The sequence below is a fragment of the Salvelinus fontinalis genome, chromosome 12, assembly GCF_029448725.1.
Source record: "Salvelinus fontinalis isolate EN_2023a chromosome 12, ASM2944872v1, whole genome shotgun sequence".
In the NCBI taxonomy this organism is placed as follows: Eukaryota; Metazoa; Chordata; class Actinopteri; order Salmoniformes; family Salmonidae; genus Salvelinus; species Salvelinus fontinalis.
The window spans coordinates 8,004,688-8,020,581 of record NC_074676.1 but is presented as its reverse complement, the minus strand read 5'-3'; the positions used below and the strand labels follow the sequence as shown (position 1 = coordinate 8,020,581).

General features: G+C 46.7%; 1 protein-coding gene across 3 annotated transcripts in view; it reads left to right on the top strand.

The window, feature by feature from the left end:
• Positions 1-2,021: 2,021 nt before the first annotated feature.
• LOC129866720 (zinc finger C3H1 domain-containing protein-like) overlaps positions 2,022-15,894 on the top strand; it is a 28,036-nt gene continuing 14,163 nt past the window's right edge. For 2 of the 3 annotated variants that reach the window (XM_055939555.1, XM_055939553.1), the window contains exons 1-22: positions 2,022-2,776; positions 3,164-3,622; positions 3,786-3,979; positions 5,454-5,844; positions 6,045-6,268; positions 6,820-6,946; positions 7,143-7,234; positions 7,309-7,488; positions 7,788-7,949; positions 8,913-9,059; positions 9,232-9,347; positions 9,796-9,939; positions 10,032-10,206; positions 10,864-11,001; positions 11,261-11,887; positions 12,067-12,176; positions 12,296-12,427; positions 12,550-12,671; positions 12,854-12,955; positions 13,073-13,201; positions 13,392-13,572; positions 15,498-15,684. In XM_055939555.1, coding sequence (XP_055795530.1) covers positions 2,236-2,776; positions 3,164-3,622; positions 3,786-3,979; positions 5,454-5,844; positions 6,045-6,268; positions 6,820-6,946; positions 7,143-7,234; positions 7,309-7,488; positions 7,788-7,949; positions 8,913-9,059; positions 9,232-9,347; positions 9,796-9,939; positions 10,032-10,206; positions 10,864-11,001; positions 11,261-11,887; positions 12,067-12,176; positions 12,296-12,427; positions 12,550-12,671; positions 12,854-12,955; positions 13,073-13,201; positions 13,392-13,572; positions 15,498-15,684 — 4,680 coding nt within the window. In that variant the 5' untranslated portion in view covers positions 2,022-2,235. The remainder of the gene's footprint in view (positions 2,777-3,163; positions 3,623-3,785; positions 3,980-5,453; positions 5,845-6,044; positions 6,269-6,819; positions 6,947-7,142; positions 7,235-7,308; positions 7,489-7,787; positions 7,950-8,912; positions 9,060-9,231; positions 9,348-9,795; positions 9,940-10,031; positions 10,207-10,863; positions 11,002-11,260; positions 11,888-12,066; positions 12,177-12,295; positions 12,428-12,549; positions 12,672-12,853; positions 12,956-13,072; positions 13,202-13,391; positions 13,573-15,497; positions 15,685-15,894) is intronic. The other variant, XM_055939554.1, reaches the window with a different exon arrangement.

Here is a 15,894-nt window from a genome sequence, read left to right as displayed (position 1 = left end):
TCCAGAAAATATATAGCATGCTTGAACAGACAAAGAAACCCTAACAGAAGTCCAAAACGGAAAAAAACATCACAAAATGTTGTCTTAATATATGCACAAACTCGTCCGAACTGTTTCTTTAGGGAAGCATACAGACGCTTTAATTAAGCTGCCTGCTGCAGGGCTCTCTCAACACACACACCCCTCCCAAGGCCAACCACTCCCTCAGCAACATAGCCTGATAGTAAGCAGCAGCAGTTCACAGTGAAATATATATAAGAGAAATGCCATGGGGCCACGGTGCAATTTAAAGTAACCCAAAAGCCTGCAACTGCGACCAATACATTTTCACGACATCGTCTTCAAAGTAGGCACATTTTGCTCAAAAAACGCAGACATGGCAACCCTGGATGGGCGTCTTTGTTGGGCATGCGCACTCAGGACATGGGGGGGATGCAAATAGTCTGGACAGCCATTTGCTTAACTGTTCAGGAGTCTTATGGCTTGGAAGGTAGAAGCTGTTTAGGAGCCTCTTGGAACTAGACTTGGCACTCCGGTACCACTTGCCGTGCGGTTGCAGAGAGAACAGTCTATGACTAGGGTGGCTGGAGTCTTTGACAATTTTTAGGGCCTTCCTCTGACACCGCCTGGTATAGAGGTCCTGGATGGCAGGAAGCTTGGCCCGGTGATATACTGGGCCGTCTGCACTACCCTCTGTAGTGCCTTGCGGTCGGAGGCCGAGCAGTTGCCATACTAGGCAGGGATGCAACCCGTCAGGATGCTCTCGATGGTGCAACTGTAAAACCTTTTGAGGATCTGAGGACCCATGCCAAATCTTTTCAGTCTCCTGAGGGGCAAAAGGTTTTGTCGTGCCCTCTTCACGACTGTCTTGGTGTGCTTGGACCATGTTAGTTTGTTGGTGATGTGGACGCCAAGGAACTTGAAGCTCTCAACCTGGTCCACTACAGCCTTGTCGATGAGAATGGGGCGTGCTCGGTCTTCCTTTTCCTGTAGTCCACAATCATCTCCTTTGTGTTGATCACATTGAGGGAGAGGTTGTTGTCCTTGCACCACACGGTCAGGTCTCATCGTTGTCGGTGATCTGGCCTACCACTGTTGTGTCATCAGCAAACTTAATGATGGTGTTGGAGTCGTGCCTGGCCGTGCAGTCATGAGTGAACAGGAGGTACAAGAGGGGGCAGAGCATGCAGCCCTGAGGGGCCCCCGTGTTGAGGATCAGTGTGGCATATGTGTTGTTACATACCCTTAGCATCTGGGGGTGGCCTGTCATGAAGTCCAGGATCTTCAAAATAGCATGGTTGGTTAAGAGCCGATAAGACGGCAACCCTCCCCTCCGGTGCCATCGTAATTGGGGAAAGTAATGGTGTGTGTTAATTGTAGGGGTACCCATGCGGCTGGGCATCAGATATGTCCTGTGTGAGAGAGGCAGGTTTAGGTTTCCAGAGTTAGAGTACTGCAGAAGTTGTCATATGCTGAGGCATTGAAGAAAGTAGAGGAAGATGGGTCCACGGGGTAGTAGAACTGTACCAGTACAGAGGGATAAACCAACAAGTGATATATGTTTCAGTAAGATTTCATTTTTGGCATTTATAGCAATAGTTATCAACTGTACTGCAGGGATGGAACGTACATCGCTGAAAATAGAGTTTGTGGTGGCACAGGCAGAGAGGTATTTGGGTATGTGAGATTTGACGTCAGAAGAGTTACAGGGTGTGTTGAGTGGTGGTGTCCCATCCTGAAGTAGGACTAAATAGATTTAGATACTGGAGTATTGTATATATATTATTATTAATATTTTTATTTAAAAAATGTAGAATTGTGAATGTAATGCTTGATGGTAGGGTATTTGTTTTATTTATTTACTTTTTCAAGCGTAGTATAAGGGAGTTATACTCCAGTCTAGTAGGTGGCGGTAATGCAACATTTATTGGATGCCAACCGCGGTTAAACCTCATCGAAGAAGAAGAAGTCCGCATACGTGCCTTTGGAGCTCCACCCAAGCGAGGCATTTGACGTGTTGCATAACGTCACAAATTTACATCGGCCCCCCCTCAACTTCTGCGGTGGAACTTCCCCAGGCTTCAAGCAGAAGAAGGGAGAGAAATAGCGTAGTTAGCGTTATATTCTTTAACGTTGGCGTAACAACACAATAATACATCCAAGTTTGTAATTACAAACATATGTTGTGCGTTTAAGTACCAGTCTAACTAAGGTAATACCTCATTACTCTACAAAATGGATTCAAAGTCAAGCAATCGGTCTCCGACGGACGAAGGGGAGCTGGAAGACGGGGAGATATGCGATGATGACACCGACGAAAAGGTGCTTATACAGCAGGATACAATGAGGCCTAGTAGTACGAACAACAACTCATCACGAAATACACGGAAATTGAAGCCATCGGCGCGAAGTTTACCACCTCTTATGGGTAGCCAGCCTACAGATTTTCGACTCTTAATGCCATACAACCGTGGACCTCATTCGCACAGTCCCTTCCCCCCGAACCACAGACAGCAAAGCGGACCCGACCGGCCGCCGCCACTGGGGCCTCACTGTGACCAGAGCCCACGTTCCAGTTTCTGGGAACGAAGTCACACAGCCCTGGGTCGATTTAGGCACCGGTGGAAACCAGACGATGACGGTCGCGGGGATTGGGGACGTGGAGGCTGGGGAGACGGATGTGGTGGAGGGAGAGAGACTGGTAGGGTTCCCCCCGGTCGTTATGGGCCCGGAGAGAATCACAGTAACAAGAAAGAATCTCCCTCGAGAAACAAACGTATCCTTTGGCATTCATCTCATGGCATCTGTATGATTGTAAAGTGTGTGATGCCATGTTGCTGAAGGTAAAAGCCTAACAAACGTAACCACACATTGTAACATATTTCTCTGTTTGGCTGTTGTACTAGCCTTGATTGTAGTTACCATATCGCCTCTAGCTAACAATATATCTGCCATTTTGTAACAGTTGATTTTACACCGTATTTCCCTCCCTGCCATCAAAGCTCAATTGATTGGTAACATTTTGAATTAGAAACAAAATACTTTGTGCTGTTGACCTGGAAATGGATTTTGGATCTAAATACATGTTGCTATTAGTGTCAAAGTCTTTGTATGTCGTAATCAAACTCATTAATTGTGCATTTCCTTCACTTCATGAATTCAGAGAAGGTAATGATGGGGAGGAATCAGGTAAGAAACAAGCAGATGATGCACCACAACGCTGCCAAAACCGAGAATGGTGTTAATGAGAGCTTCGAGGACCTGCTCACCAAGTACAAACAGATTCAGCTGGAGCTGGAATGTATTAGAAAAGAAGAAAACATGGTTCTGAAGCCCGAAGAAGACCTGCCGGCTCTGAACGAGTCTGAGGGTCCTGCCAGCAATCCCCAGACCGAGCCATTACCCGACACTAACAGTATTCCCAATGACGGCACCGCGGAGGAGAAGAAGGTATTTCAGGCGTTCAACCTCAAACCTCTACGACAGAAACTCCTCACTCCTGCAGAAATTGATGCACTCAAAACGAAAACGGAAAAGAAAGATCCGGAGAAAGAGGACAGTGACATGGAGAGTGAAAGAGGTCCAGTTGAACCAGTTGCTACCCCGCTTGCTATTCCCAAAGGTGTGTACCAAAGCCACGATACAACACAAGTCTGCAGCAATGGCTACAGTGGTGGTAAATAATGCAGGAAACATTGTGAAGCAGACTTGACTATAATCAATGATGTATTGTTTTATCAGCCACAATGTTAAGACCCTGTTTGTGTTGTCTACTGACTATTTAGGAGAAGAGGAAAAGGAGGAGAAAGATTGGTTGAAGAAGGAGGCGAACGAGAAAGGGGAGAAGGACGCAACAATCTGTGTGAGCTGCAGCAGCAAATCTGAGGACCCGAAGAAAGAGGGGGAGACAAAGTACTCTAAAGTCGGTTGTGTGTGCTGCAGCGAATCATCAGAGGACTCCACTCCATCCCCTGTCAAGGTAGGCATCTGTTACAATTAGGGCCGTCAAAGTTAACACGCTAATAATGCGTGACATGTATATCGGCGCACATTTCTACCCCTCACGTAACCTTTTTAAGCGTGCGTGTTTCCGCACTGACCACCTTAGGCCAGAACACCACACGAAACACAGCTACAGTTGATGCTTGGGCCTTGACGTCGCTGAAGACCACGTGCCTCTAACCCAAATCACGTAAAGTTATGCCCAGTATTATCAGAGCTGGGGTTTTTTCTTTTTTTTCTGCCGCTGTTTGCGCATGTCACAGGCAGTTTTAAACTACTTGTGAACATTGTGTAGCTAGTTAGTCATGTTACCTAGCTAGCAACCTGATAACTTGACCACTGGTTAGGCTACGCACACATTTGGATGGCACAGGACAAATTGAAAAGGAATAGGCTCCTCGAAGAGATTCTTCAAAAGTGGGGTGTGGGAGTATGTGTAGGAGAGTGTGGGAGAGTGTAGGCCTATGTGTGTCAAGTTATCTGAACACTACAGATGGTTACAGTGTTTTCATAACATTGTTGGACAAGATTTAAAGCTCTTGGTACTTTGTATCCGTAGAGCCAGTTTTCTTTCTCCCTATAGTCCCACTCATTTAGTATGCCTGAAGCTTTGGTACGTGGTATTTTATTAGGATCCCTATTAGCTGTTGAAAAGCAGCAGCTACTCTTCCTGGGGTCCACACAAAACATTAAACATGACATAATGCAGAACATTAATAGACAAGAACAGCTCAAGGACAGAGCTACATATCTAGGTCGAATAGGGGAGAGGGGTTGGGCCGTGAGGTGTTGCTTTGTTGTTGTTTTTTAAAACCAGGTTTACTCTTTATTTGAGCAATACAAGATGGAAAGGAGTGCCATGCAATAATGGCTCTATATAATACTGTACACTTTCTTGGATTTGTTCTGGATTCGGGGACTGTGAAAAGACCCCTGTGTGTTGTGCACAAGTGTTAAACTTAAACATTGATAGGAGGGAGTAGGCCTACTTAAACATTGTGAGCATTAACAGCTGGCTGAATATTACTGTTACTTTTGTGTTTATGGTGAAAATGCAATTCAAACATTCTGATGTAGATCATTTTGTGTTTCCATCCCTTGCAATGAAAACATAGTATGTCTAACTCAATATACTGATTCTTAAATGGAAAGATCTTTCTTTGGGCAAAATCTGAGCAAATTCTGAAGTTGTGATTAATGCCATTAACTCAATTCACTATTTTAATGGTTTGACAGCCCTAGTTAAAATGTTTTATGTCAAGGCATTAGGCTTTATCTAGTTTAAACTGGTTTAGACACAAATGTTGACTTGAGATGTGGAAATGTCCTTTGACACAATGCATACTTGCGATAGTTAAGTTGCATTGTTTTCAAGTTAGGAGCCAGGTCATCTGGCCCTTAAATCATTCCTATTTAAAATCCCATTATAATAACCCCCCCCCCCCCCGCAGCCTAAAGTGAAAGGGAGCAATGAAGACGAGGAGCTGTCTGAGCTGCAGCTGCGTCTCTTGGCCTTGCAGTCAGCCAGCAGGAAGTGGCAGCAGAAAGAACAGCAGGTAATGAAGGCGAGCAAGGAGAAGATCACCAACGCCAAGCCTTCCAAGGAGAAGATCACCAACGCCAAGCCTTCCCAGGAGAAGATCACCAGCTCTACATCCAGTGCATCCAACCCACCCGAAAGAGGCAGAGTCACCACCAGGTCTGCCTCCTCTGCTGCCTCGGAGAAGGCCAAAGCTCTGGCCAACAAGCCCCAGGAGAAGGCCAAGGCTGGGGCTAAGCCTCCAGTGGAGAAGAGCAAAGCTCCGGTCAAGGGGTATCCAGGGAGGAAGATGGTCAGCCCAGGTGAGGAGGGCCTTTCTGCTTTGTCAGATACAAGTTGTCCTCAATGTTGGCACCAAACGTTCCACGAAACGGACATTCTAGTCTTGGAACATTTGGTGCCAACATGGAGTATATTAGATTTTTAAAGCTCAAACTTGAGTTTACAAAACTGCTTAGGCTTTTCTCCAAAAATGTCCCCCATCTTGATTCCTGTACCCCAGGCTCGGTGGCCAAGCAGACGTTCCGGAAGCAGCAGTTGAGGACCTGGAAGCTCCAACAGCAGAGAGACCAGGACGAGCTGCGGAGACAGGAGGAGGAGGAACGCCGCAGGAGGGAGGAAGAGATCCGCAAGATCCGAGATCTGTCCAATCAGGATGAGCAGTACAACCGCTTCATGAAGCTGGTCGGGGGGTCCAAGCCGCCACTGCCGCGCAATCCGAGCAAGGTAAGAGAGAGAGAGTTCCTGTCCAGAAACCCATCCTAGACCCTAGCTCAGGGGTGATTGACCCGCGGGCTGCATTTGGTCTTCAACTAGGGCCCGAGGGCCGCACTTAAAATGTATTATATTTCCTTGCTGTCAAAATGGCAGAATAAAATCCTCTATCCATCGCTTTGAACTGTTTTATGTTTCATGACTATCTAGCTTTCGTTTTGATGGCTGTTAGTAATCAGGACATAGTAAAGAGACTATAAATGTTGGTCCATTATCATTTTTAATGTTTAAAATCGTTTCTTTACTCAAACCACTCGCAGTCCAGAATGCCCTAGCCCCTACTCCCTAGGCACTTCAAGTAGCTTCAAAAGGATTGGATATGAGTATGTAATATGGAGGTATTTTTCACCATATTGCTTATCGCTTATCCAATCGTTACAGATCTACACAAGTGGTTATGAGGCAGGGGCCAGTGATGGGGATCTGTGTCAGAAATGTTCACTTTCCCAGATAAGAGAAAGACTGAGAAAATGTTTAAGTTAATGTCTATTTGTCCCTCTCAGTCCAGAGACAGCGACCACACTAGGAAGTCTTCTGGTAAACAGGGATTGGACACCTCAGGGAACCTTTACCAGTATGACAACTACGACGAGGTTGCCATGGATACTGACAGTGAGACCAATTCTCCGGGTGAGCATTCAGCTCACCTGCGAATGCACTCACACCACTATTCAACCTTTCTGAAGGTGTTATATAGAACCCATCCTACATCGTGGAAGGATTGTATGTAGGGACATGGTCATCAATCCATGACGCTTTTGTGATGTTTGACAGTTATTTCTGTCAGAATCTGATTGGCTAAAATTCTGTTCTTGTCTCTTTCCAGCGTCTTCTCCAGTACATGATCCATTCGAGGTCCCAGGATGTTTCACTCACATGCCCATGCCTTTCCCCGTGGACTCCCCTCAATACAGAATTGTACGTTCCACTCTAAACTCTAAACCATGCTTCTCTTATAGGTGAAACTAAACAGCTTTCCTCTTTCTTTCCAGGATTTGGGTCAGCCGCGTTTCCTGTCCGTCATTCCGTCCGCGCCCCCTCCACCCTTACCCCCAATGCCCCCACCCCCGGATGAGCTAGAGCCGCCCCCCAAGCCGCCGTTCGCTGACGAGGAAGAGGAGGAGGAGATGCTGCTCAGAGAGACCTGCCTCATGTCCATGGTCAACAAGAAGGTGGTACTTCCTGTGGTACAACACTAGATGGCGCCACAGGAGCGTAAAGTGACATGCACGTATTATCTGTGTTGTTTTAGGAGTAGGTCATACTCTAGAAAGTGAATTCAGCTCAACAGAAGGATGCATCTTTTTCACTCTGTTAATTTACAGGTGTTGAACAATGCTAATTTATCTCGTTACCCTGCTATATGAGATGGGCAACTCAATCGTGATATTTTCCATTACTACAGCAAATGGTTGTCTTTGAACAGTGGGCTTGGTGAGTCTGGCTTTAACAATGTCTTCCTCCCCCTTAGGAGATTATCCTTGACAGCGGCCCCCCCTCTCCCTCCCCCCTGTTCAGTCTGGTTGAGCCGGTGCCCATGAGCAACCGGAGTGTGGTCAGCCTCAACACAGCACCCCAGCCACGAAACAAAAAGTACAGCCGCGGGCATCACCACCCCAGGCTCCCACTGGTGGTAAGGATAATAACACAATGGAGATAGTATACTACAGGCTAATACATAGTTGTTACTGAATTAACCAGGGAACATGTTCATCTGTACTTTATAGTCAATTTTAGTTCCTGTTGGCTTTCAAACCTAAACATTTGAAGGAAATCCAGAGTTGGGTCAGTAACCGAAAGGTCGCCGGTTTGACTCCCCGAGGTGACTAGGTGAACATTCTGTTGATGTGCCTTTGAGCAAGGCACTTAACCCTAATTGCTCCTGTAAGTCTCTCTGAATAATAGCGTCTGCTAAATGACTAAAATGTGCATTTCTTAAAACCCACAATGTCCTGAATAGCGTTCTTTCTTTGACACTTTCAACCACAATATTCCGGATGGGATTCATTCTGTTCACCTACATTATAAACACAGCCATGGAAGTATGTTGAAGCAACAAGTCAGTAGATTCGCAAATGAGTTTCTTCTCTGATCATCTTGCACGTGCTGAAAATATAAAATGTTTTGTTAATACGCTATATTTTTGTTAAAGAACTACATATTCTGCTTTTTTTTGCAGCTAAATTGTGTAAAACAGGACTTTGGAAGCCACAGGTATCTTTGTCCTCAGTAACGCCGTGTGGTGTCTTATAAGACCAATGGCTTAGAACTCGCGCTGTGATTGCTATAGGAAAACACTCGTGGATCCCTTCAGCAGGACATGTGTTCCCAATTACGCCCGGCCTCAGTTATGTTCCCAGAGTGGGTGAACAATAAGCTCATCTTCGACTGCATCCCAGGGCTCGTATTCACTAAGAGTAGGAGGGCTGACATAGGATCAGTTTTGCATTTCAGATCATAATGAATAAGACGGGGGGGGATCTGATCGTAACTTGACACTCCCACTTTGCGATGAATTGATTTGGTGCCGTGAAGTCCGCGCCCGTTCCTCGCGATGACCCATTTTTCAATTCATACTTTTTATTGTTCCCCCCAGCTCCCTCGGCACAAGGCGGTGGTAGTCCAGCTCAACGGTTCAGACGACAGTGACTCGGACACGGAGGCCTGCGGCAGCTCTACACAGACACAGTTTGTCTTCGGAGGCCTGGAGTTCATGATTAAGGAGGCCCGCAGGTCTGCAGAGGTACGTCTGAGTGTAGCCCAACAGTTTAGCCTCCAGGACCTCCTCTCAACGTATATGTGAATGGCAGAATTCTAATTTGAGTTGCTTGTTATTGTGCTAATTGTATATGATCTGAGGGGGACGGGCAGTTGATGCTTTTTTATTTTCTCTCTCTCTCTCTCTGAACATCTAGGCAGCAAAAGCCAAACCGACGTCGGGGTCTGAGGAGAACGATCCAGTCAGAACTCCGGAGGCTCTATCTGATGCCAAGAAGGTGGAGTATCGTCTGCTGAAAGAAGAAATAGCCAGGTATGGACTACAAATGGTCCTTTCATTCGTTATACCCGCGGTCTTGGAATTCCTTCCAAGCCGAACCTAAAACAGGACCTGGTGTCTCTGGAGGAGGTCAAAGGACAAATAGATGAACAGGTTGTTGAGACATGTCGTTGCCACTAGTTTGCGTTCTCTTATGTAAGCAAGCATGTTTCACTTCACGCACATTCCTGTGCGCACACACACACATGCTGTTTGTTTGCTGTTGTATTTGTGCTGTTGCCAGTGTCTCCTGTCTGTGTTGTCCGTTTTTATCTTAGTATTTATTTTTTTATGCTGGCCCCCGTCCGCACAGGAGGCCTGTTGCCAGGCCGTCATTGTAAATAAGAATTTGTTCTTAATTGACTAGCCTGGTTCAAATCAAGGTTAAAATAAAAACACTGACAAAAATGTCTCACTGTTTTTATTTGTTTTCTAACTGCAGTAGGGAGAAACAGAAGGTTCTGATGGACCACAGTCCCAGAGCTGTGTCCTCTCCTGCAGGCTCTGATCCCGATGTGGACTTTGCTGCCAAGGCAGCGGCCAAGCTACAGCTGACCGAGGCAGAGACCAACCTGACCAAACACAGGTGAGGCCCCCAAACACATTGGTATTTTCAGTAGTTGTCTCACATTAGGAAATCACTCGCACGAATGGTTTCTCCCCTTTCCCTCCTCCCAGAAACCTGCTCCTGAAGGACGACGGCATCCTGAGGCAGCTCTTACAGCAGGAGCAGAAGAAGAAGGAGGCGTTGAAGGCGGCTGAGGCCAAGGTGGCCAAGCTCAAAGAACAGCTCCTTGCCTCGGAGAAGATTGTCAGCGCCAACAAGACCCTCCTCAACAGGCTCCAGGAACAGGTGTGTCAGTTAGGGAGGAACCCAGGGGAAATGAAACTGAAAGGCAATGAAGTTTGAAGTAAACTTCAATTCTCCTTTGCGTGTATAGAGCAGGTGTGGTCACGCCTTCTCCTTGGAAGGCTACTGGATGTGCCGTCTTTCACTCTCAACACACCTGATTCAGCTAATTAAGGTTCTGATGAGTTATCATACTGTTTTAGCTCATTTGTCATTTACACGGAGTACACCAAACATTAGGAACACCTTCCTAATATTGAGTTGCACCCCTCCCCTTTTGCCCTCAGAACAGTCTTAATTCGAGGCATAGGACTCTACAAGGTGCCGGAAGCGTTCCACAGGGATGCTGGCCCACGTTGACTCCAATGCTTCCCGCTGGTGTGTCAAGTTGGCTGCATGTCATTTGGGTGGTGGACCGTTCTTGATACACACGGGGAACTGTTGAGTGTGAAAACCCCAGCAGCGTTGCAGTTCTTGACACACTCGAACCAGTGCGTGTCAAGAATCGGTGTGTCTCACCTACCGTACCCTGTTCAAAGGCACTTTAAATATCTTGCCCATTCACCCTCTGAATGGCACAGTCTGTCATGGAAAGAGCAGCTGCTCTTAATGTTTTGTTTCCACCCTTTAACGTCTGTCACGTATGTTCCCGCCCTATAGGTTCATCGTGTTCAGCTCCGTGTGTCGGTGAAGAAGAACCACAGCTTGAAGCTGCAGAAAGAGATGGTCCAAGCCCAGGCCGCCGCAGGCAGAGAGCCAGGGCGTCAGAAACGACGCACGGACGTCAGCCACCCCTCGGTGAGCATCACAACGTACCGACCCACAGTATACTATTCCGGAGCCCTTACTTGTTGTTTGATGAAACATAGAAACGTGTTCAAGGCCATGTCCAGTAGGGCACAACATCGTAACATTGCTTTGAAGTGGAAAATGTGTGTTATTGGCCTTGTAACACCACCTCTGTCTTCTCCCATTTCCTTTCAACTGCACATGACCCAGCCATAAGTAAAAGCCAGTGTTCTCTAAACAGTCTCTCTTTCCTGCCTCTATTCTACAGCCTGTGAAACGTCTACGGGTGGAAGTCTCTGTCGCCCCCCGCGGGACTGAACGCCACTTCGCCGACCTCCTGGCCCAGAAGCAGCGTCTGCAGCTGCTGGAGTCAGAGTACGCCCTAAAGATCCAGAAACTGAAGGAGGCCCAGGCCCTCCACAACCGAGGAGCCGTCCCCGAACCCCCGCCACCCCAGGCCACCTCCACCCCAATCCCCAGGGCTCGCCAGCCCAGTGCCCCTCCCACCAGCCCCTTCCCTTTGCCCCAGCCATCCCTGCACGACCTCACCCAGGATAAACTCACCCTGGTCAGCAGTGAGGACATCACTGAGACTGAAGACGGCGACATGGAACCCGCCACTGCAGCCATGCCCGCCGCCTCCACCCAGAGTGTTCGCAGGCGATCTTTCAGAGAGACGGGCGCCTTCACCAAGCCTAAACTGGAGCCCGGTGGGACTGGGCTGGTCAAGGATTGTCCAGCCAAGGTGAAGGCCCCTGGGCCTGGGGAGCTGTTCTTAGGGCTGGAGGTGGAGGCCCTGCAGACGATGGACAAGCAGCAGGCCAACCTAGGAGAGCTGCTGCTCGGGGAACTACGGGCGCTAGGTGGCACTGTGGAGAAACCTCCAGCTGGGAAGGTAAAGCATAATATAGCTGAAACCTACTCGCACTGAATTCAAATAGCCTTTTGTTGTGATTTCAAATGCTACTTAGATGGTTATGTAGAGTTTTTGGACTAGCATACAACACACACGTTCTGTCTGGAACTGTTTTGCATTCATTCTCCATGGGAAGACTGACATGTTTTAATGTTCAGGTGATAGAGGTGGATGTAGACATAATGGCTGCCCAGTCAAGCCGTGCTGAGCTAAAGCCTGTCCCGTTCGGACAATATCGCAGCCCTCTCCTGGTCTTCAAGTCTTACAGGTAGGTGGCTACTTCACTGCTAGGCCGTCTCCCAATTACACATTACTAGTGCTAAGAATGACCTTTTCAATAAGAACCTCTCGCCTTTTCCTCTTCTCGTTTTTTTTGCCTTTCTTCAGGTTCAGTCCGTACTTTCGGACCAAGGAGAAGTTATCACTCAGCTCTGTGTCTTACAGCAACGTTGTAGTGCCCAAAAAGTGTTTCTGCCGCTTCGACCTCACAGGCACATGCAATGACGATGACTGCAAGTGGTAAGTCGGTCTTCTTAGTGTGTGTGAACATGCAGGTGAGTCTGTGTTCATTTCTGTTTCATTATAATCACCCCACCTCATTTGGGTGATCTGATGTTGGTTTCTCCTGGTCTGTTTTCTAGGCAGCATATGAGAAATTGCACTTTCGGTGGAAACCAGCTTTTCCATGATATCCTGTCGTACAACCTGGCCTTGATTGGCTGCTCGGAGAGCAGTACCACTGATGACATCAGTGTTGCCACAGGTAACAGAACCACACTGCATCGGGCAATATTGAAATGCCACTGAGTTTAGAATTTATGGATTTGGCGATTTAATAATGCAAGTAAAAAAAAATAAAAAAATCTTGAACCTCTTTCTCCATGATAAATACATGTTTGAGGCTTTTACTGACATGTTAGTTGTGCCAATGTTGCTTGTTTACAGAGAAGTATTTAAAAAAGCTCTTTGGGACAAATAAGGATCGCATGGGAATGGACCAGAAGGCCGTCCTACTGTTGAGCAAAGTGAATGAAAGCAAAAGACATGGTGAGAGAATCTTCCTTTGTTTTTATCTCCTAATCACTCAACAATGTGTTGTTAGTTTAAGGAACCTGCTCCACAATAGAAGCATTCTGACTCTAGTCTAACTTGTGTTTTGTCTAGTCCCTCCCTTCACCACGTGTAAGGATCTCCGGAGGTGGAGGCCTCAGCCCACTCGCCAGGCCAGCCCAAGCGCAGGGGACGACAGCGGGGACGAGTGTGCAGACGCCAACCCTGGTCCGGTCAAATACGGTGAGTCAGTCAGTAGGTTCATCTCCCGACAACAGACCACAACGGACGAGGAGAAATACAACTGATCTGAAGCGCAGTGTAAATTTGCTTCGCTTCAATTGTGCCAAACACAACCGTTTGAGTTTTTCCCCCCTGGAGAGTTTCACCGATATCCTTTTGCTCTTTGTCGTTTTTTTAATCCTTGTCATAGACGGCTGTTCCAAGAGGAGTTTGTCTGCTGCCATGGATGTGTGTGTGACCCCAGACGACAAGCGCTACTTCATTAGTGAGACTGACGACATATCTAACCTGGAGACCAGTGTCCTAGAGAGCCCCCGCAACGCACAGCTGTGGATCAAACTGGCCTTCAAATACCTCAGCCAGAAAGAAACGTATGTGAACCCTCTAGTGTGTCTGTGTATGTATGACCCTCTACTCGAGGCATACTCAAATCTGGATCTGGTGTGTCTGGGTGATGAATGTGTATCAGATTGGATATGTATTATACTGTACCAGTCCAAGTTTGGACACACCTACTCATTCAAGTGTTTTTCTTTATTTTTACTGTTTTCTACATTGTAGAACAATAGTGAAGGCAGAAAAACTATGAAATAACACAGGGGCGGCAGCGTAGCCTAGTGGTTAGAGCGTTGGACTAGTAACCGGAAGGTTGCAAGTTCAAATCCCCGAGCTGACAAGGTACAAATCTGTCGTTCTGCCCCTGAACAGGCAGTTAACCCACTGTTCCTAGGCCGTCATTGAAAATAAGAATTTGTTCTTAACTGACTTGCCTAGTTAAATAAAGGTAAAAAAAAAAAATATGGAATCATGTAGTAACCAAAAAGTGTTAAACTAATCAGAATATATTTTATATTGAAGATTCTTCAAATTAGCCACCCTTTGCCTTGATGACAGCTTTGCACACGCTTGGCATTCTCTCAACCAGCTTCATGAGGTAGTCACCCGCAATGAATTTCAATTGACAGGTGTGCCTTGTTACAAGTTAATTTGTGGAATTTCTTTACTTAATGCGTTTGAGCCAATCAGTTGTGTTGTGACAAGGTAGGGTTGGTATACAGAAAATACCCCTATTTGTTAAAAGACCAAGTCCATATTATGGCAAAAACAGCTCAAATAAGCAAAGGGAAACATCAGTCCATCATTACTTTAAGACATGAAGGTCAGTCAATCCGGAACATTTCAAGAACCTTGAAAGTCTCTTCAAGTGCAGTTGCAAAAACCATCAAGCGCTATGATGAAACTGGCTCTCATGAGGACCGCCACAGGAAAGGAAGACCCAGAGTTACTTCTGCTGCAGAGGATAAGTTCATTAGAGTTACCAGCCTCAGAAATTGCAGCCCAAATAAACAGACACATCTCAACATCAACTGTTCAGAGGAGACTGCATGAACCAGGTCTTCATGGTTAAATTGCTACAAAGAAACCACTACTAAAGGACACCAAAAATAAGAAGAGACTTGCTTGGGCCAAGACACACGAGCAATGGACATTAGACCTGTAGAAATTTGTCCTTTGGTCGGAGTCCAAATTTGACATTTTTGGTTCCAACCGCTGTGTCTTTGTGAAATGCAGACTAGGTGAACGGACGTTTTCAACATGTGTGGTTCCCACCGTGAAGCATAGAGGAGGTGGTGTGGGGGTGCTTTGCTGGTGACACTGTCAGTGAGTTTATTTGGAATTCAAGGCACACTTAACCAGCATGGCTACCACAGCATTCTTCAGCGATACGCCATCCCACCTGGTTTGCGCTTAGTGGGACTATCATTTGTTTTTCAACAGGACAATGACCCCACACACCTTCAGGCTGTGTAAGGGCTATTTGACCGAGGAGGAGAGTGATGGAGTGCTGCATCAGATGACCTGGCCTCCACAATCACACGACCTCAACCCAATTGAGATGGTTTGGGATGATTTGGATCCCCCGGTGAAGGAAAAGCAGCCAACAAGTGCTCAGCATATGTGGGAAGTCCTTCAAGACTGTTTGAAAAGCATTCCAGGTGAAGCTGGTTGAGAAAATGCCAAGAGTGTGAAAAGCTGTAAGGGTGAAAAGCTCTAAGGGTGGCTACTTTTTGAACAATCTCAAATATAAAATATATTTAGATTTCTTTTAAAACTTTTTTGGTTACTACATGATTCCATATGTGTTATTTCATAGTTTGTCTTCACTATTATTCTCCAATGTAAAAGTAAAGAAACCCTTGAATGAGTAGGTGTGTCCGAACTTTTGACTGGTACTGTATGTTTTGTAATATAACGTGATATGATATAAGTATTGTATTATGTTGCTTCCCTGTAGCTCAGTGGCAGAGTGCCTAGATGCTGCGTTGAACACGCTGTCTCGTGCCCTGGAGGACAACCGGGCCAACCCAGAGATTTGGTGCCACTACCTGTCTCTGTTCTCCCGCCGCGGGAAGAGGGACGAGGTGCAGGAGATGTGTGAGATGGCTGTTGAGCACGCCCCCGACTACCAAGTCTGGTGGAGTGTAAGTTCTCATGTCCAACCTACCCTCTGCAGCAGTGTTCACCAACCAGTCGATCTTCGAGGCATTCCTAGTCGATCACCAAACATTTCTGTAGAAACGCCAACGATAAAAGCATGCAGGCGGTAGGTGCACTTGATTCAGAAGCTTTGCGCACCGGGTAGGCAGAGTGTTGGCATTTTGAACCATCTAATTTGTCTGAAAAGTCAAACT